Source organism: Sinocyclocheilus grahami, unplaced genomic scaffold, assembly GCF_001515645.1.
Source record: "Sinocyclocheilus grahami isolate Dianchi unplaced genomic scaffold, SAMN03320097.WGS_v1.1 scaffold350.1, whole genome shotgun sequence".
In the NCBI taxonomy this organism is placed as follows: Eukaryota; Metazoa; Chordata; class Actinopteri; order Cypriniformes; family Cyprinidae; genus Sinocyclocheilus; species Sinocyclocheilus grahami.
This window is the reverse complement of record NW_015505529.1, coordinates 1,563,369-1,583,371: the sequence shown is the minus strand read 5'-3', so window position 1 is coordinate 1,583,371 and position 20,003 is coordinate 1,563,369. Positions and strand designations below refer to the sequence as shown.

General features: G+C 35.6%; 1 protein-coding gene across 4 annotated transcripts in view; it reads right to left on the bottom strand.

Moving 5' to 3' along the window:
* Positions 1 to 730: 730 nt before the first annotated feature.
* The window catches only part of LOC107548595 (uncharacterized), a 24,965-nt gene continuing 5,692 nt past the window's right edge, over positions 731 to 20,003 (bottom strand). Inside the window, exons 2-13 of one of the 4 annotated variants that reach the window (XM_016229346.1) lie at positions 14,705 to 14,985; positions 14,464 to 14,614; positions 12,669 to 12,851; positions 11,488 to 11,625; positions 10,341 to 10,535; positions 8,512 to 8,737; positions 7,353 to 7,459; positions 6,172 to 6,223; positions 5,601 to 5,764; positions 3,341 to 3,475; positions 2,976 to 3,040; positions 731 to 1,830 (exon numbers count right to left, since the gene is read on the bottom strand). In XM_016229346.1, the coding sequence (XP_016084832.1) occupies positions 1,584 to 1,830; positions 2,976 to 3,040; positions 3,341 to 3,475; positions 5,601 to 5,764; positions 6,172 to 6,223; positions 7,353 to 7,459; positions 8,512 to 8,737; positions 10,341 to 10,535; positions 11,488 to 11,625; positions 12,669 to 12,851; positions 14,464 to 14,614; positions 14,705 to 14,964 (1,923 nt within the window). In that variant the 5' untranslated portion in view covers positions 14,965 to 14,985 and the 3' untranslated portion in view covers positions 731 to 1,583. Of the gene's footprint in view, positions 1,831 to 2,975; positions 3,041 to 3,340; positions 3,515 to 5,600; positions 5,765 to 6,171; positions 6,224 to 7,352; positions 7,460 to 8,511; positions 8,738 to 10,340; positions 10,536 to 11,487; positions 11,626 to 12,668; positions 12,852 to 14,463; positions 14,615 to 14,704; positions 14,986 to 20,003 lie in introns of all 4 variants that reach the window. The other 3 variants (XM_016229345.1, XM_016229344.1, XM_016229343.1) reach the window with 3 other exon arrangements.

Here is a 20,003-nt window from a genome sequence, read left to right as displayed (position 1 = left end):
GCTGCCTAATCAGAGTCAGGTTGTCCCAACTCACATTTTTTGTATTTTGTGATACACATCTGTCCTGTCAACTCGTAATGCCACATTTAAATGATAGCAACCGCAAGAGCGAGTTAGAAGCCAAAATTAAAATGCATTTACACTCATTAAAAAATAAATTAGTCACATTTGGTTCAAGATCATGCAAGTTATGCAGCCCAGATAAATTCATTTGCATGTTTTATAAAAAGCCATCTCCTCTTCTTTCACAGGAACTATTACCTCATGATTCTTTTCCATCCAATCCAAATGCTTTTTATATCAGCAATTACTGATATTGTAACAGCAGCACCGACCTTCAATACCTTGGCAGAGTTAAAAAAAATTATATTTCCTCTAAAGATTTTATTGCCACAGAAATCCTCCCTGTTTGTTCATGTGCTCGTCAGGTGGATACCAGAATTTATTTGCTTTCGATTTATAGGCTCTATGCTTGCAGGGGTATATGGTTCAATTTGAGACTCCGTTTTTGCCAAGTAAATAAACTCATCATCAAACAAAGACAGGCTTGCTTACCCATGCACACAACACTTCATTTTCTGCAGCGTTGACTAGAGTTCAACTCCCAAGAGCTCTGAATGGATCGAGACGAGGTTGAAAGGCCATCTGCAGATGTTTCCAGCGAAGATCATTTGTGTGCTAATTGAATTTGAAACATTCTTTCATAATCTTTTTGAGTGTTAGTCTCTGGCAGCAGCACAAAAACCTCTTTCAGCTTGTCCAGCAAGCCAGATACACAGAGAAAGACACTGACTGCTTCCCCCAATGAGAATCACACGGCCTATCACTCTACACGCATTCCAATGTCACCATCCACAGCCAGCCACTTGTTTTCACATATCTCCTTTATTTTACAAGTGGATAACAGTGCAAAACCCACCCTTGATGAGCACAAGGACTCGTTTTAAAGCTTGCTTATCTTCTTCATTGGACTGATGCAATCTACAGTGCAGAATGCCCTTTTTAAAAATAAATGTTACAGCGATTACAGTGTACAGTACAGTGGTTCTTGATCAAATATTGCATATTGTGATGCAGTATGAAATGTTCAATTATATTCTTTTTGAATGCTTTTTAAATTATTATTTTTTTAAATTTGCCTCTAACAAACCTATAAATAACTGGTTGGCTAAAAATGCTTAATCTGTCAGTCAAAAATTCAAGTGAACTTGCTCAACATGGCAGTTTTAAACAGAGATGCTTCCAGAACTGTCAAATCAATTTAGTTTTATACAATTCACTCTGACATTGTGAGAAAATTAGCATCAGAGCAGAATTAAGTGCATTTGTTATATTAGTTTGCACTCATAAGCTTTGATGGCCTTGAGTCCAACCATATTTATATCTTGTGGACGGCACTTAAGGACACTTTTGTACAATCCATGACCAACGCAACCCTGGTCATGCATCCAAACGGATATAGAGACCCACTCCGTTTTCAGGTGACACATGCGTTCATAGAAATTTGGAAAAAAACATACGAAAACCCCTGAAAACAATCCCGTGTGTGCTTACTAAACTTTTTGCTGTTATTGCTTGTGTCCTCAGGTGGGAGGGGGTCCTTTGTAATGTAGGGCCAAGTGAAATGAGCGGGTCAGAGTATTGGACCGATGGCATGAGGTATCGTGGAGCGAGATGAGGGGCCAGATCACCACAGCAAGCACGAGGGCAAATAGGAGGACCAGCAGTGGTGCCGAGGCCTTTCGCATGTTAAAAAACCTCAAGGGCCCCAAAAGCCAGGCACCACTGTGCCATAAGCTGCCAGCAGAAGCCTTCAGTCCACACAGTTCACTGGAAACAGAAATACATCATGATAAAAGGCCATTTTTCAGAAGTAATAGACCTGTTCCCTGCTATGGTGATAATTGGCAAAAAGCAATGTTGTCCACTCTTGCTCCCGCAGAGTTTACCTCTAACTTGCCCTGGAAGTTTCTTTTTAGTAAACCAGAAGGCCTTGATTAGCTGGTTCAGGTGTGTTTAATTAGGATCGGAGCTAAACTCTGCAGGATAGAGGCAGGATTGTACATCCCTGGCATAAATACATTTTAATTTACACAATTTAAATTTGGTATGCATTGGTGAGGTAGAACTGCAAGCCAAGGCTGTCCTTAAAGAACTGGTCAGGGAAGCATGAGACTTCACTTTGTCAAATGATTCTCATTGCGTTTTTGCAGTCCAATAGACCTTAAACATGCCTTTTTTGGACACTGCCCAAATGGTAAGAATCTTGGGTTCAACATTAAATTTGTACAAAATAATATTGAACCCTATTAACTTTCACTGTATGGAGAAAAAAAATCTTGAAGTGCTGAACCAGAAGTTGTTCTGCTGAAGAAATAAAATTCAGGTTGTAAATGAGAAAAATTTTCATTTTTGACTGAATTATCCCTTTAAAAATAGCAATATTGTGACTTTCAATTCAAATATAACCCTTCGATTTTAATATATTTTAAAACAATTTACTCCAGTGATGACAAAGCCGAATTTTCAGCAACCATTACTCCAGGCTTCAGTGTCATGATCCTTCAGAAATGCGGATTTGCTGATCAAAAACATTTCTTATAAATTTTTAAAACAGTTGTGCTGCATAGTATTTTTGTGAAAAAAAAAATTATACGATGAACAGAAAAAGAGAAAAAAAACAGCATTTATTTAAAAAAAAAACAATATTTTTTAACATTATAAGTGACTTTACTGTCACTTCCAATCAATGTAATATGTCCTTGTTGAATTAAGTTATTCACTATTTATAAAAAAAAAAAAAAACTTTTGAATGCTAATGCATTTCTAATGACTATTTTCCCAGCTGTTCACAGAAGAAGAAAAAAATTACTCAAGGTGCAATTTAGCACTAGAAAATACATAATGCCTACCATAATAAATCAACCAGCTTATTAATCAAATTCATTGAAGTCTGCATAGGAACACTTTCTCACCGACTCAAATTTGCACGGGTGTTGTCCTCCAAAGAGTCAGGGAAACAAAGTCTCTCCTGCTGCCTCTAGTGACAGAGAGGGACAAGACGATAATAGCTTGAGATTAACAAAGCCCTGCAGGGACTCTATTGTTTACCAGTTCTTTGGCACCGGTGCACATTACAAGTGCAATTATGTGTGGGGTGTGTTAAGAGGTGTAAAGCACATCATAAAAATCATGCAAGGCGCCACATTTGCTACACATTAACAGGCCTGGCTTTAATTCGCAAACCCCAGGTTATCAGAAAAGCAGTTACGGTGTTTGTAACACATATGAAGGGTGCTTGTGCAGAAGGGGCGTACGTGTCTGTGCGAGCAAGACATACCTCTGGGTCTTCGTGACGGTGGTAAGAGTGATGCTGGAGGTAACATGACTGGGATGGGTGGGGGATGGAGCACATGTGTGGTGGGTGGGGGCGTCTCTGGGGGAGCACGCTTTCTTGATACTCAACTCCCTCCTCCTTCTTTCCAGACGGCAGAGATGAAAAACTGGAGTGCGCCTATAAAGATTCACAGACGCAACAAACACTTTCGATTGCCAAACAGTAGACAGCAGAGTTCTCACTACATGTGACAGCTTCGCTATGCTACAAAAGGCGCTTGTAAATCGAAAGAGACGGGCTCCATTAACTAATAAGGTTCAAGGCGGCTCTGTCTTTTTGTGCTCTCAGTTTTGCTCTCATTCTTTGAGTCCTTTAATGGGACCAACAGATTCACTGCCTCATCCACCTTTCAGTGTGACATTACACAGGCGCTCTTGGCCCTTTTGCAGTGCCAGATCCTCACTATGTTTGTACCCACAATTACGGCAGCCATTATAGAGCCTGTTAGAGCGGCGGGTCTTTTTCCCATCCCTGTAAAGCTGCCAATTAGCCATGAGCGCTGAGAAATTACAAGAGGCTCTTTGAAATGGAAATGGTCTCGCTCTCTTTCGACGTTTTTTCCAAGGCTTCGGCAGGCAGATCGGCCTCTGCATCAGTGCAGAGGATTCTCTTTCCCAGAAACCAACGTCGCCCCCCTCCCATCTCGCGATGAGCTTTTTAAGTCAAGATGGTACAGATTCATTTGAGATGGATTAATTAGCACGGCTGAATAATATGTGCTTCATATTCCTCGTAAACATTTATTTTATGAAATCCCTAAAATAAGCTTTTAGCCACAGAAATATTGATAAATATGATAGATTTATGAATGTAGATTTAAACAATACTTTGAGGACACAAACAGGTCTTCAGAAAGTCAATGTGACATCTATTAATGGTGGAAAAGCAGCATGATGACTATAACAGAGTAGAGACTGTTATAATGTGCACAGACTGCGACTGCAGTGTCTAGTCTTAATGAGATTTGGCAAAAATTTCTCCATGCGCAATTGCACTATCCATTCTGCATTTATGACTGCAGTACTAAATATGTACACCGATGAAGCAGAAATTAAATCCAGAACAAAATCAGCAAGTTATGAAGACTGTAGATGCAGTGCAGTGTAGAAGAACATATGAGTCCCAAAAGCCCACTAGTGCATTTTTGTGATTTAATGCAATGTGTATTATTATTTTTCCCTCATTTATAATTATATTATCAGCATAAGTTTATTTCCAGGTTAAATAAAAAGTATAAATTAAAGCAGTCACAGACTTTCGGAATTTAAAATGTCTCTATTAAACATCAACAGCTAAAACTAAGGTCACAAGAAAATCTTGACATTTTGTGAGAGACTGTCCCATTGATGAAAAGTGCAATGATTTTATATAATCACTATAATTAATGGCTATATAAAATGTAGTCTAAATCTATTTGATAGTCTAATGATTTTATGAGCTGGAATTCATTATAAACACATGGGCAGCAGCAGCTGGACATTTACTGCTTCTAAGTAAGTGACATTGATGTACCTCTGGTATTAACAAAAATTCAATAATATTGACATCAAGCTAATGTCAAAAGTAATCTGTCTGTCAAAAACCGTTTGATGGCTCTTGCAGTGTAATGAGTATCATTACTTACAGAGCAGATTAAACATTTATATACACTACCGTTCAAAAGATTTTTTAAGTGTTTTTGAAAGAAGTGTCTAATGCTCACCAAGGCTGCATTAAAATGGTTATATTTTCTGTTTTAATATATTTTAAAATATCATCTATTCTTGTGATGGCAAAGCTGAATTTTCAACATCACGACTCCAGTCTTCAGTGTCACACGATCCTTCAGAAACCATTCTAATATGCTGCTCATAAAACATTTCTTATTATCAATGCTGATTATATTGTGCTGCTTAATATTTTTGTGGAAACAGTGAAACTTATAGAATACGGTGTTTAAAAGAACAGCATTTATTTGACATTTAAAAAGTTTTATTTGTATAAATGTCTTTACTGTCACTTTACTTTGTTGTTCAATTTAATGCATTGCTCAAATAAAAATATGACTAAATAAAAGCATGAATTTCTTTCAAACAAACAAACAATATTTTGAACAGTAGTGTATAATATAGAACCTTAGTGAGGCCTCCCTAATCACAGGTCCCACATTCCTGGGTTGTAGGAAAAACATCCAAACTGTGTGTTTACACCAAGCAAAATATACCTGTGGATCATGTTCTGTCTGGACGGCTTTAGAACAAAGTTGATGCGTCTGGCCCAGCCAAGCACTGATGCGCTCAGGGTCAAAAGTCACAGATTCAGGAGCCCTAGTTTCAGGTGTGGAAGTCTTAATTGGTCCGGCGTACTGACGCTTGCCAGTTCTGATGACTGCATCCACAACACACACAAGCAAAACAGACATTAGCAAAGTCTCTAAGCATAAACAAATCAGGACGAGGCAGTGAAAAGAATTCCTGATGTTGACTGTGGATTAGACAAGATATATACCATAAAATGTTCCTGAATATAAGCACCAGATATAATATCGGAGATGTAGCGGCTGCTTTGAATGGGCTAAATCACAATACAGAGGCTGAAAAGTTTTGAGATCGTTGCCCATCATGACCCTCATAATCGAGGTTTTGGTGGCTCTTGGCTATTTTTCAAGGATATTAGAAAACAAGCCAAATTGAGAGCAGCTCTTCCATGATTATCGAGTGATTAAGCTGTGAGAGGGACACTGCCTTCAGTGGATGGCACCAGTCACACTGACCAATCAGGAGCCACAGCTTTACCTGGCACTGGCGTCTGGGGTGGGGCCGCATACTCTAAGCTCTTCTTAATGCCCTGAAAAACACAGCAACTACGTTCAGCATTTACCTACATTACAGAAATACACACATGCATGATATTCATAGTCATTGTTAGCATCAGTGTTTGCTTCTATACATAAAGATGCATTTGTTTTCAAAGAAATGTCCTTTAATTCAGTTTTTAATCTAAGATGCCACGGACCCCTAAATATGATCATCCTGGTGCGAGGGACCCCATCCTAAAATTCGAAAGGCAGCCATTTAGTTTCATGCATTAAAGATACAATTTAAGCTTTAAAAAATTAACATATAATTATGTACATTATAATAGAAATTAAATATTTTCCACTCACTACTGTACTGTACTGTTCGATTATTTAAATTTCTTTATTTAAATGCTTTTATATTAATTAATTTTCTTTAATCATTTCTTTAATCTCATTTCAGATTATTTAAAAATGTTTTCACTGATTTTTTTAAAGACTCAATTTATACACAAATATAACATTTATAATAATTATATTTATGAAATGATAAATGTGTGTAAATATTTGTAGAATAACATTTATTTCGGTTACATAATTACATTTTTCTTATACTCACTAAATAAGTTTTATTTTTATTAATTATTTCATTTATAAACTATAATTCTATTCTAGTACTGTTAGATTTATTTATTTGAATCATGTATTTAGTTTAATCTTTTTATACAGTTTTTATTTTCAGGACAAATTTTTCCAAGGACTCCATAGAATTTCCTTTTCAGCCCCTGGGGGTCCTGGATCCTAATTTGAAAACCCCTGCTTTAACGCACTTAGAGTGGTTAATTTGTTTTAAAGTTAAATCTGAAGCCAGCTGTGCTCAATACAGAAAAAAACACACCAACTAACATGTAACCATCTATTTGCATGTTACATACACTGCATGCTACAACATGTGCAGGAACATATGTGCTTACGTCTATGCACGCATACGAACACAGAGACCAAAAAAGACCCAAAAAAAGACCACGCAATCCCCTCATTTGCATTTCAATTATATTTCGTTGCTAGATAGAAAATTTATGCAAATACACTATATCATACATTAAAACGTGGGCTGTGGTTTCTTGGTTCATAATGTAAATAAGGATAAGATGAAGCTGAGCTGTCAGATGGACTTACTGGCTGCTTGACGCTGACAGCAGCATTGTCTGGTTGCGAGTCCACAGGACTCATGTAGACTCTCCTCCTCAGAGGATATTTGGCTGGTTCATCTGTGTAAGGCACACCTGAGAAGAAAGAAAGAAAATGTTGATGCACCTGGGGCCTGTTTCATAAAACAAGTTTACCAAATAAGCCAGGGTTATTTCAGTTATTCTGACTTATTTTGAACCAAATCAACTGACAAGTCAGACTAACTGAAATAAACCTGGCTTATTTGGTAAACATGTTTTATGAAATAGCCCCCAGATGGGTAAAATGTACAGTTTCTGTGTTTTAAGATAACAATAAACCACTAGAAATGTATAGCCATCACAAAGAATAAAGGGCTTTGAAATGCAATAAACTCATCAGTCCTCATTTGGGGTCATGATTATTACATAATGGCCTGATTGTAATTCACACGTGAAGCATAAATGCCCCTGCAGCACCTGCGGTGGTTCACACCACATGCACATGAAAGCATAAACAAGGTGTTAATATGCATAGTGAATGCAAAACGCTCCAGTTTCAATTTAATATTCACTTGAAATGATGTGTGGAAAGTGAATAACAGACATCAACCATAGATAAACAGCAAACCACAAAAATAAATCAACATTACTACAATATAATATTTAGATTGGCTGGGTTTAAAAAAAATTATGTGGACCTTGATGTTGGTAAATGAAATAAAACAGAAATATTAAAATGGAAAACGAGGAAATATTTCTTAGATTTTTTTTTTACTAAAAGTACTGTAAAAAAATATAATTTTTTTTATTCCTAAATAGCTTTAAAAATATATATGACAAAACTGCATAGTAAAATGACAAACTTAATCTAAAATGAAAACAGAAAATATAAAAATAAAAGCCAACTCAAAATATTAATATATAGTATATAAATATTAAAATAACACTGCTATACATTTCTGTGTATGATTTTCAGTTTAATGTAAAAAAAAAAAAAAAAAAAAAAACTTCTCAAGCTTACCCTGTAAATCACTGGATCACAATTATTCACATCATTTAATCACCAGCTAAAATGTCATGATCACCATTGGCCCCGTTTACAAGTAATGGACATGCAGATGTTTGCTTGGAGGAACCATTGGATTGTATTATGGGGCAATCCCTACCTGCAGCTGCACTGAAGGAGGACGAGTCTGTGGCATCATGGGAGATTGAACCACCAATGTCCACTGAAGGGTCCCATTCCAGAACCAGGTGATCTTGACTGGACTGAGGAAGACCGGCCTGAGACTGAGGTGCCATGCTGCGGTCTATAAAACACTCATCCTCCAGCATACTCTCAGATGGACAGCCAGAGTCAGGAGCACACAGAGCCCAGTCCTCCTCAAAAACCTGCCACAGCACAAAAAACAAATTAAACAACTTAAAACTAGTGCTGTCAAATGTGTGTGAACTGTGTATATTTATCTGTATATACACATATGTATAATATAGGTTTAGGAAATATATGCAATATTTATTTATATATAATATAAATCATATGAATACAAATAAAAAAATAAATTATATATATATATATATACACATACATACACACACACGCTTAATATATACATGTATCTGTGTATATTAATACATACATATACACAGTAAACACATGAGTAAACAAACTTTGGACGCGTGACATTTGGATGCGATTAATTGACTTGACAGCACAAATTTTCAGAATTACAATTCAGTTTAAGTATAGCTTAAATGGCACTAACTTAGAAGAAAGGGGATAAGATTTGGGCAGTAAAAAAACAACAAAAAAAAAAAACAGGATATTGTGAAATATTACAACTTAAAACAACTGCTTTTTATTTTTAATAAATTTGTGATGGCAAAGCTGAATTTTCAGCAGCCAATACTCCAGTCTTCAACTCAAGAACCATTTCTTATTAATATCATTGTTATTAATGTTGAAAACAGCTGTGCAGCTTCATAGTTTTGTTGGAACTGTCATGCATTTTCAGGATTATTTCAAGTTATGAATAAAAGTAATAATTTTCAAATATATATTTTTATATGAAAATGTATTCTTATATACTTTATATGAAACTTTGAAGAGTGTATATATATATATATATATATATATATATATAAAACATGATTATCTAGACAATGCAATTTCTTCCTTTTTAATTGTGACAAAAAAACTTTATGGAAATTCTGAGAACATGCTGATCTGGGGTGTGGAAAAAATTGCTACACATTATAGACATTGTGTGCTTCTTCTAAGCTATGGAAAATATGCAGTGGTAATTCATTCGGAGATGTCTGGTGTGGGACTCTATAAACGTCCTATATCTGACAACAGCATAAAGAACATAAGCATGCTACATTTTTAGCATGTCATTACGTGATCTGCTTGGACCTAAAGAGACAAAGGCTCACACAAGGAACTGTTCAAATGGACAGTACATGTATTGTACAGTGGCTGCTTGGCTACAAGACAACTATTCAAGCTATTCAGGGGGTGTATTCGTGACTTTTCTGCCAGAACGTTGGATGCTTGAGTAGCTTTCCCTTGGGATCATTTTCTGAAAAATGCAACAGCTCTGCTCTGAGCAAGTGGACTTGAGATGGCACAAATGAAATGATCAAATAAAAAAAAGCTATCAGGGGAATATCAGGGCAGAGAAGGGACTCTTCAAGGTTTCATAGTCAATTGTGCATATGGTGTGTGATAATACTGATCTATGGAGGATTGACCATAAACACTGGCTTTACGTAAGCAGTCCTACTGTAGATATATATTCAGTCAGCCGCTTGGTTAGCCAATATTCTGTGTGGCAAATGAGTTGAAATGATTATACGCACCTTGATTTTATTCCAATATAATCGTGCAATTGAATTAGATGCAAGTTCAGTAGAGACTATGAGAAGTGTTTGAGGCTTTAAACGGTCCTCACACCTGAAATTAACTAATTTGTGCCCATGCATGGATATATACCAGTCTCATGCTGAGCAGGCGTGTGTGAAGACGGCCCAGGCCCTGAAAGACACGGGTACAGTGGAGCAGGAGTTCCTGCAGCTGGATCTCGATGGCCTGGGCATCAGCCGGCTCGCTTCTTTGGATCAACTCTTCTCCATGCTGGAGCAAATCATTCAGTCGACCCGCACTCTCTCCAACTGCCTCTTGAAACCCCTGAGAGACAAATACACACACATAAAAAAATCAATCATATATGATTATACATCCTTAATTGATATTACTTTTATAGGTCAAGGCCATTCATTTCCATTCCTGGAGGGCCACAACCCTGAGAGTTTAGTTCCAACCCTTATTAAACACATCAGAACCACCTAATAAAGGTCTTCAGAACTACTTGATTATAATGCGTTTAGAACCATTAAAGTTCCAAAAAAAAAAAAAAAAAAAAAAAAAAAAAATCAAGCTTAGGACCATTGAAATGTCACAACGTAAAACTTATAAAATTTATGTAACAGCAGTTTTTCAGTAATGAGGATTATGCATAACATTAAATAAATACAAGCTATTAATATATTATTATTATACACTATTATAATTTATTATAATAAAATATTAATTTGTCATTTAAATAGTTAATTGTATTTTTTAATTATTGTATTACAAGTTGTTATAGTAAAAATTATTAAAACAGTGATTTTAACAAATTATATATTTTTAATACATTAACAAATCATTTAATATTTTGATACAATATTTTTAACAAAAAAAAAAAAAGAAATTATTTCATTTAATTCTCAATTTAAATTGTTAAGTTTAATTTTTCATTACTACTTAAATCATTCAATTGTTAATTGTACTTATTTATTTACTTATTTAAAAAGTAAAATGTGTGGATGCATTAACAATTATGACCCAATGCAAACAAACTTTAATAGTCCTAAAAGTAGACTTGATTTTCTTCATATTAAATATATTCATTTTCTTTTTGGGTGAAATGTGACCTGGACATGTTTTCTTAAGACTGACCAACTTGGCCTTTCTGGGATTTGTACCTGCAACTTAGGTGGTTAAAGAACTGCACTTGTAACTCATAAACCCCACTACCCAGATGACAAAAAAAACCCTGCATGGACAAATCCGGTCGATCCTTGTTTCCTGAAAGTACCTGAAGCTGGTGCATCTTTGAGCAGGTGTCCTTTCCTGAGAAGTGCTCCACTTCAGTCAGCCTGAGGTCCATATCGGCCAGCCACACTGCCATCTCTTCCCTCTGCCTCTCAAAATCCTCCCGCTGGCAGACGAAATGCTGTTGCGCACACACACAGACAGACAGAGCATAATTCTGTCTGACCGTCTACATCCTGATGCTGTTTTTAGCATAGACGCAGACCGACAAGGAGACACATCAAAATTACAACAAGGACGTCAATGTGGCAGACAGGGAGCGGAAATGGCATAAACAAAACACAGACATAGAAGCCCATGGTAAGGGGGGCATATGCAGTGCATTCGAGCACAGACCAACAGTGCGCAGGGGTCACTGCGGCTGGAAGGACAGAATTATGTAAGATGAACGCAGGCAGAGCAGAAGGCTGTATGGATAAAGAGTTAATGGGATTAAAATGAAGGCAGGAAAGGGGAAAGAGAGAAAGTAGCAACGAAAACATTTCTAAAACGTGCTTTTTCTGGTTTTCACCTCCAAAAAATGATGCTTTGAGAACCTAAAGTATTTGTACACTGTTAAAATAAATAAATAAATATACAGTACGGTGCAAAAGTCTTAGGCCATTATATATTGGCCTCAAATTTGGAACAAGTTATATTCTGAATTTGAGGTTGATATCAATTTAGAAATCCCGTCCATGTATGGATATTATGAAAAATATGCACAAAAAATACTTTATATGAAACCTATATTTTCCAAAACATGTTTTAATCCAAAACTGCAAAAAGTCAAAGCAATAAAAAAAAAGTTGTGCTCCAAATTTGAGGTTGATATCGCAAAAAAAAAAAAAAAAGGCTTTCAATACGTTTTTTTTTGGGTGCAGTACCAAATATTTCCAATAGATTAAATTAATTTCACATTTATTTCCTATGCAGTCATTTTTGACTGTAAAAAGAACAAGTGTGACTATTTTTTCAGGACTATTTAATCTTTTCGAATCGTGTTCATGTTTTTTTGTGTTCAAATAGCAAGTGCCAAAACCTTTACCAAGTACAGGACCATTCCGATAAAGTAAAACACAAAACAAAAAAAATCTTTAAAAAAAAAACAACAACTTTTTTTTCCCTACAGCACCAAAGGGTTAAAAGATGACACCTTTGAGCAGCTTGAGGGTCTTTATATACCTTCAACCTGCGGCACACAGTCTCCACAGTGTTGCTGAGCTGATCCCAGCGCTGTCCGCAGTCCTTCATCATTTCCATGAGCCGTGCACCCATAGCACCTCTGAACAGGCCAACCAGAGTTCGACTCCTCTGAATCAGTCCGTCCAGCTGGGTTAAACGTATCCTGGCCTCAGCACGCAGGTTCTGGAAGGAGATACAAAAACACCGTGAGATCATGCGATTAACTAAGAGGTAACCCCCTCTAAACTCTAAAAGTAACCACCGGAAGGTAAAAAATACATCCCACCGGTTCCCTGATTAGCTAAAGTGGGTTATTTTAAGAAATTAGAGCGAGGGGTTAAGACTGAGGGAGGTGCAATGGTGCTTAGGAGGAGAGCCAAGGAGTTTGACGACCATTTGGTGTCATTTATCGTCACTGGCACGGGTCCCAGGCTTCTAGACAGTCTGAGTAAATGTGCTGTCTGCGCGTTTGTAAGTGTGTCTGTGTGTCGTTGGTTACACTTTCATTGTAGAAAGCGTCAAAACGCTGGCTTGCATCCACTCAGCAACAGACACCTGCAATGACTAATTGGAGATGGTCTTGCTCTCTACTTGTATAATAACACTACAGCCAGAGTTTGGAGGTAATTTGTCTTCTGGCAGATTTAAACTAGAATATGATCAGACTTGTGACTTTAGCTCTACTGTATTTCTAGGCCTCAAGCTAGTTTCATTTTTTGTAAAATTGTTGATAATTTAAGATTTTCTAATGATTTTTTCAAATAAAATTTTTTGGTCAACAAATTCTTTCAAAAGAGACCACAATATTTCTTGTGTTTGCGGTAAAAAAATTAAAAAAAAAAGTGTAAGAAATTACAGTTAAATGACATCACAATTTTTAGTACACATCTACACTCTTAAAAATAAAGGTGCTTCAAAAGGTTCTTCAAGCGATGCCATAAAAGAACCATTTTTGGTTCCACAAAGAACCATTCAGTCAAAGGTTCTTTAAAGAACCATCTCTTTCTTGTGTTTTTATAATCTGAAGAACCTTATTTCGCCACAAAGAAGCTTTTGTGAAACAGAAAGGTTCTTCAGATGTTAAAGGTTCTTTATGGAACCATTTAGACAAAAAGGTTCTTCTATGGCATCGTGAAGCACCTTTATTTTTAAGAGTGTATGAAAGTTATTATAGGCTTAAATAGATTAAAAAGTTATTCATACATCCAAATAACTTGAATACTTGTAAAACTTAAACAACATGTCACTAGGTTTGAATTTAAAATCTTTTTTTTTTATTACTTACATATTTTATTATTATTATTATATTTTTTTACAAATGCTCTTTGAAAAAAAAATAAAAAAAATCTAATTACAGCTAAATTACCACAATTTTCAGTATACATCTATGCAGTTACTAAAAATAAATGAAAATGTTATTCATACATGTATACATAGGCCTACATCCAAATCGGTAATCGGTAAAAATAAAATAAATAAATAAATAAATAAATACTTTTAACTCCAAAAAAAATATTAAATTTTGTTTTTAACTATTGATCAATATGTCCACATTAACATGTCTACACAAGTGTATAGATTAGTTTTGCATTTCCATTGAAATGAATTAAAAGTTTTCCTAATAAAAATATTTATAGAAGTATTTTTATAGAACCTTAGCATGCATTTCAAAATTAAATTTTTGGCAGGCATTTTTCAAAAATGTTCCCCCTTTTCATTATCATGGGCACTTATTTGTCATTGACCCTTAAATTAAGCATCTAACTGCATGAAGTTAGACCAAACGTCTCATTACCTCATATTTTTGTAACTCCTCTTTTGCTGTAACATACAGCACACAGCTGGTGTTCGGGGACGCTGCTATTTTCTCAGTTGATTGAAGCCAGTCATCCAAACCAGAGAGCTCTTTCTTGATTTCATACCACAGCATCCACCTCCTCTCCAGCCTGATGGACCAATGAGAAACAATTAGGTAGAACAGCCTGTACAGATCAATTATACAGACAGGATGCCAATATACATCAACGGCTACTCACTTGACGCAGCTCTCGAGGGAGAAGGAAGCATCTTGGCTCAAGTCTCCAATGGACGACCACTCATTAGAGAACTCATTCAAATCACCATGCAGTTGAGAGCTTCTCGAGGGAAAGCAGGTCTCAGAGGACTGTAGGTAGAGACCACTTTGGGGGTTCATATCAACACATGCTTGCTTCTCTTCTCGGTCTTCATCACTTCCTCTGGGGCCTACTCTGGTGTTTCCATGGTGACTGGCTTTGAGTGACGTCTCTTCTAACATCCTGGCATCACCAAGTGCCACCCGTTTACAAGAAACACAAAGGGAGGCCAGTTCATTAGGCTCAAACACAACATGATGCACAGCCATATTGTGACCCTGTTGTCAAAACAGAGCTCTTTCATTAATGTATTCTTCCTTATGAGAAGGTAACTGCATTGTGGGATGTTTTCTTTTCTGCGCATTTAAAAAAAAACGTTACATATGGTAGTTGACATTAAATATTTTTGGGAAGCATCTAAAACAATTTTTAACAGTTTAACATTTGCTAGTTTATGACTATGCATGCAGCTTATGAGCAGATATTTATTGAGAAATAAAATTTTAAAAAAAAAATCCATGTCAGTTTTAAAACTAAACTAGTAAAGCCAAAATGTGATTAAAATTGTGAAAAACTTAAATTAGTGGTGACCAGTTAAAGGATTTAAAACAAATTTGAAAATCTTGAATAAATAAAATCTTTAAAAAAAATAAATAATAAAAAATAATCAAATTAAATTATTTGAAATAAATGGATACAAATCAAATCACGGCATAAATATAATCAAATACATAAAATCATAAATACTTAATTATCATGATTCATAAATGAAAGTCATGAATAAATATATTTCATAAATAATCAAATCATACTAAATATTTTTTTACAAAAAAATCACTACAAAACAATCAATAAAATCAAATACAATCATGAATGAATATAATCATGACAATACATTTCATAAATACATTCATAAATAATTTCAAAACAAACAATAATCATTGATCAAATATAAATCTAATTAATAAAATCATGAATTGAATTTCATAAATACATTCAGAAATAAAATCATAGTAAAAAAAGAATCATTGATAATCTAATAAAATCAATTTAATGAAATCATGAATTATTAAATTTAATAAATACACAAATAATAAAATCAAAACTGCATAAATAAAATACTTTAAAAAAAAATTACAAATCATAAATGAGATCATAAGTTTGAGTCAATACAGGTCTTATAAAACTCATCGTCGTCCAAATACAAATTAAGTCTAATTTCCTTGAAAGTTTCCACCTTAAAATCTCTCATCACAAAAGAAACCCACAAGTGCAGTATCTGGTTAGAAAAGCTGTGGTTTCTCTGCATGACAATGCATTAAAACTTTCAGACACCTCAGACATAGAGAAAAGGCTCCTGTGCTCTGGGGTATAACTTCAGCAATCAAAAACCATAAATCAGTTTTATGCCCATTACCCAAAGGAGTTACGACGCTGCCGCCCCAGCCCTGGCAGAAAAAAAGCCAAATAGATTTTCCTCTCTCTAATACCTGCATAATGTGGCTGACAGAGCAAGGTCAGCGATGCCAGGCCGTGGCTGCTGTCAATCAAGACTGATCCTCCCAAAAATGCCTTAGGCTGACCTCACTGCTGACCTTACGACTAACAAACACTTCAAGAAGAGCTTAAAAGCCTATGTGAGTCTCAACAGCGGCCCACGTTCATATTTATGAATGGACTTGCTTTGCAAAAAAATCACTTGGGGAGAATGGTTCTTTCAAAACTTTAAGCCCGACCAGCTTATAACTCAAAGTTAGACGGGCATAATTCACCCGCAACCTTGCCGTCCACCTCAGTCGCCTCCACCGCAGGTACACACCGACTTCAGGCTCAGCCGAAATGACTGTCATTTCTCAGGGTCCGCTGTGAGTTTGCCCCAGTGGAGGGCATTAAGGAACTGGACTGAGTCTCAAAGCAGTCAGGTTGAAAATGGAAGTCACCGTTATTGCTTTTCTCAACCAGCAGAGAATGTTGCTCTCGCCTGAGGAGTAATGGAGTGCAAACACGACCGCAATCCATACTCAGTTCCTAACCTTTTCAGAAGTGAACAAACTTCTAGCAGGCTGCAGGCCATTTCCCATCTCATTGGTGAGCTTGTGTCTTGAGGAACAGGTGTGGACGCGTGACACCCAACAGGCGTGCAGTGACACAATGACTGGAAATGGGATGTTAAGAATCGGATTTCACCCTGATTTTCACCCTGTAGGCCTACAGCACATCCCAGCCCAGATTAAGTTACATATTATAATGTTCCAGTACAAAAACCAAACCATGGAGATGGTCATACAAGCCCAACACGTGGTATAGGGGTACAAGAAGTTCTCACAGGTGTAAACGCAACTATTTTGGCATCCAATCCAGTCAAGGACAGCTTGACTATGGTAATCATATACATGTAATCCTGGAAGAAAGTCATAGAAAAGGAGGATGGTAAATTATTATAGAAAGCAGGATCAGAAAACAGCATGAGATTACATTACATATTTAAAATAATTACATTAGGCCAAATTCAGACAAAGCATATGTAAATACAGTACTAAGCAAAATCAAATGGAGAAATTAATCAAATCAAAGAAAAAAATATTCATAAATTAATAAAATCATAAGTCAATAAATACACTTCGTAAACACTCATAAAGAAAATCAGTCAAAGAAAATCAAATTAAATAAATAATATATATATATAAAAATAACATAATCATAACCAATAAAAAAAATATATAATAATTAGTCTATCAATAAATTCAAAGTCAAATGAAAGTATAAAAATCTAATTACATAAGAAAATATAGACATGAAATAATAAAAAATTAAAAAATCAGAAATAAAATATAAGTTAATAAATATCAACAAATGTTGCATAATAAATAAATACACAATCAAATATAATTATAAATAAATTCAAATGAATAAAATAGACAAATTTCATAAATACACTTGTTAATAATAATAATAAATAAATATTTTTAAAAAATTATAAAACTACGATTAATATATATAAATACATAAACAAATTACAATTATAATCATACAAAACAAAAATTAAAAACTCAAATAAATCAAATGAAAATTGTGTAAATACATTCATAAATGTTCAAATAAAACCCAAGTCAAATAAAATTAAAATAATCAAATAAATACATAAACTACTAAACAAACAAACAAACACACACACGCATATCTCACAGGTAAAAGTAACAAATGTGCCCGTTTTGGTATCCAGTCCGGTCACAGATAGCTTGACCATGGTAATTATATACGTGTAATCCTGCAAGAAAGCCACAGACAAGGATCATAGTAAATTAATATAGACAGAAGGATCAGAAAGCAGCATGAGACACACAAGGATGGAAATGACAGGCTGGATTACAGATGCTTAGTCATCCTCTTCAGCTAGTGTCGGTGGTTTGGCTAGAAACAGATGAGGCAGGTGCATCTGGGGACCTTTCCATAACACAGCCCGCATTTGAATGAGCTGGAGTTGAATAAACATGCAAACTGCTGTCTGTGAGAGTGACGGGGGACAAAAAAAAAGCCCTTCCATTTAGGCGAAAGTTGACGCGGGATGAGTCTGCATGTGGAAGCAAATGAAAAGTAATGATGCATTCGATACATCAATGAAGCTCGAATCACTCTTGGGCTTCTTATTCTGCTTATATAGTCCATTTTTCCAGATCACATGACACCTCAGTACAGGCACAAAACACCCTCACAGAAAATGAATGTCGCTCTGGGGAGAACATAATTTTTCTTTCTTAATGGCGAATAAAACGGCGCTTGTCTCCTTGGCGCTGAATGAAGCTCACGGCAAACGGAGGTAATGTTACCCTTTCAGTGGCCAATGACAATTACTTCGCTCTGTTTATGATAAACCGGGGAAAGGTCATAACACTCTAAAAGCTCAGACTGTTGCTGTTTTCATCCGAAGCAGTAAACACCCATCTCTTGCCAAGCTCAGAGCTCGTACTGAATCTCATCCCACACGCTGCCAAGCAAAAAAGTAGAACCGACTATTTCTGCCCACATTCTATTGATTCATTTCAGGTGGAGGACAAAAATGAGTTTAACAGCATGTCTAATGACTCTAATCAATCACACCACTGAAAACATCACTGAAAAGCTCTATAGTAAATAGTAATTAGACTCATGGACCAACATTTGAGACGTAAACTAACTTTACTACAATAACAAGGATAAAGCGGTATTATGTCAGTAGTTATGAACTGGTGGGTGGTGACCTTAAAAAAATTTTTTTTTTTAAAAAGCAAATAAAATGCAACTACCTAACCATACATTTATGGATAGATAGGATTGCTAAATTCTTATCCATGTAAAAAAGTATCTATGTTAAAAAAGTGCTATATCTTTTGTTGTTGACAAAGGCCATGCATTTAGTTAAACTTTTTTGTAAGTATTTTTCATGCAAATTCTGTCACTTGGCAATATGAAAAATACTAATACTACTAATTTGACCCAGTATTTGATCCATGTGTTAGGATAATAAAAGGGGTCATATGATGTTGCTAAAAATAACATTATTTTGTGTAATGAAATGTGTTTTAAGGTAAAAAAAAACACACATTATTTTCCGCGTACTGTACATTATCGTTTCTCCTCTGTGCTTCATATGATGTTGCTAAAAATAACATTATTTTGTGTAATGAAATGTGTTTTAAGGTAAAAAAAAACACATTATTTTCCACGTACTGTACATTATCGTTTCTCCTCTGTGCCCCACCTTTCTGAAACGCATTGATTTTTACAAAGCTCATCGTTCTGAAAAGCGAGGTGTGCTCTGATTGGCCAGCTATCCAGTGCGTTGTGATTGGCCGAATACCTCAAGCGTGTGACGGAAATGTTACGCCCCTTACCATACTGTGTTTCCATGTGTCCTGGCGCGACGAGACAAAACCAATAAAACCCATTACAAACGAGGCATGTTGCATCCAGTGGGGACATAATTACTGATTATAATGACTTTTACGGTCTTTTTACGCTTTGCGCTGTGTGTTGCGCCACATAAACATAAAACCATGTCTGCATTTGTGATCGGAGACATGACAAACAACAAGCGCTACTCTACACTGCTCAAACTCGTGTTTGAATCATCAGTGGCAAATTCTTTAAATATTAAAAAAAATGTACTTACAGGCTGAGTCAGAAGCACCTGACTGTCCTTGCAAAGTTGGAACTGCCCCACTTTATAGAAACATTATGTCCT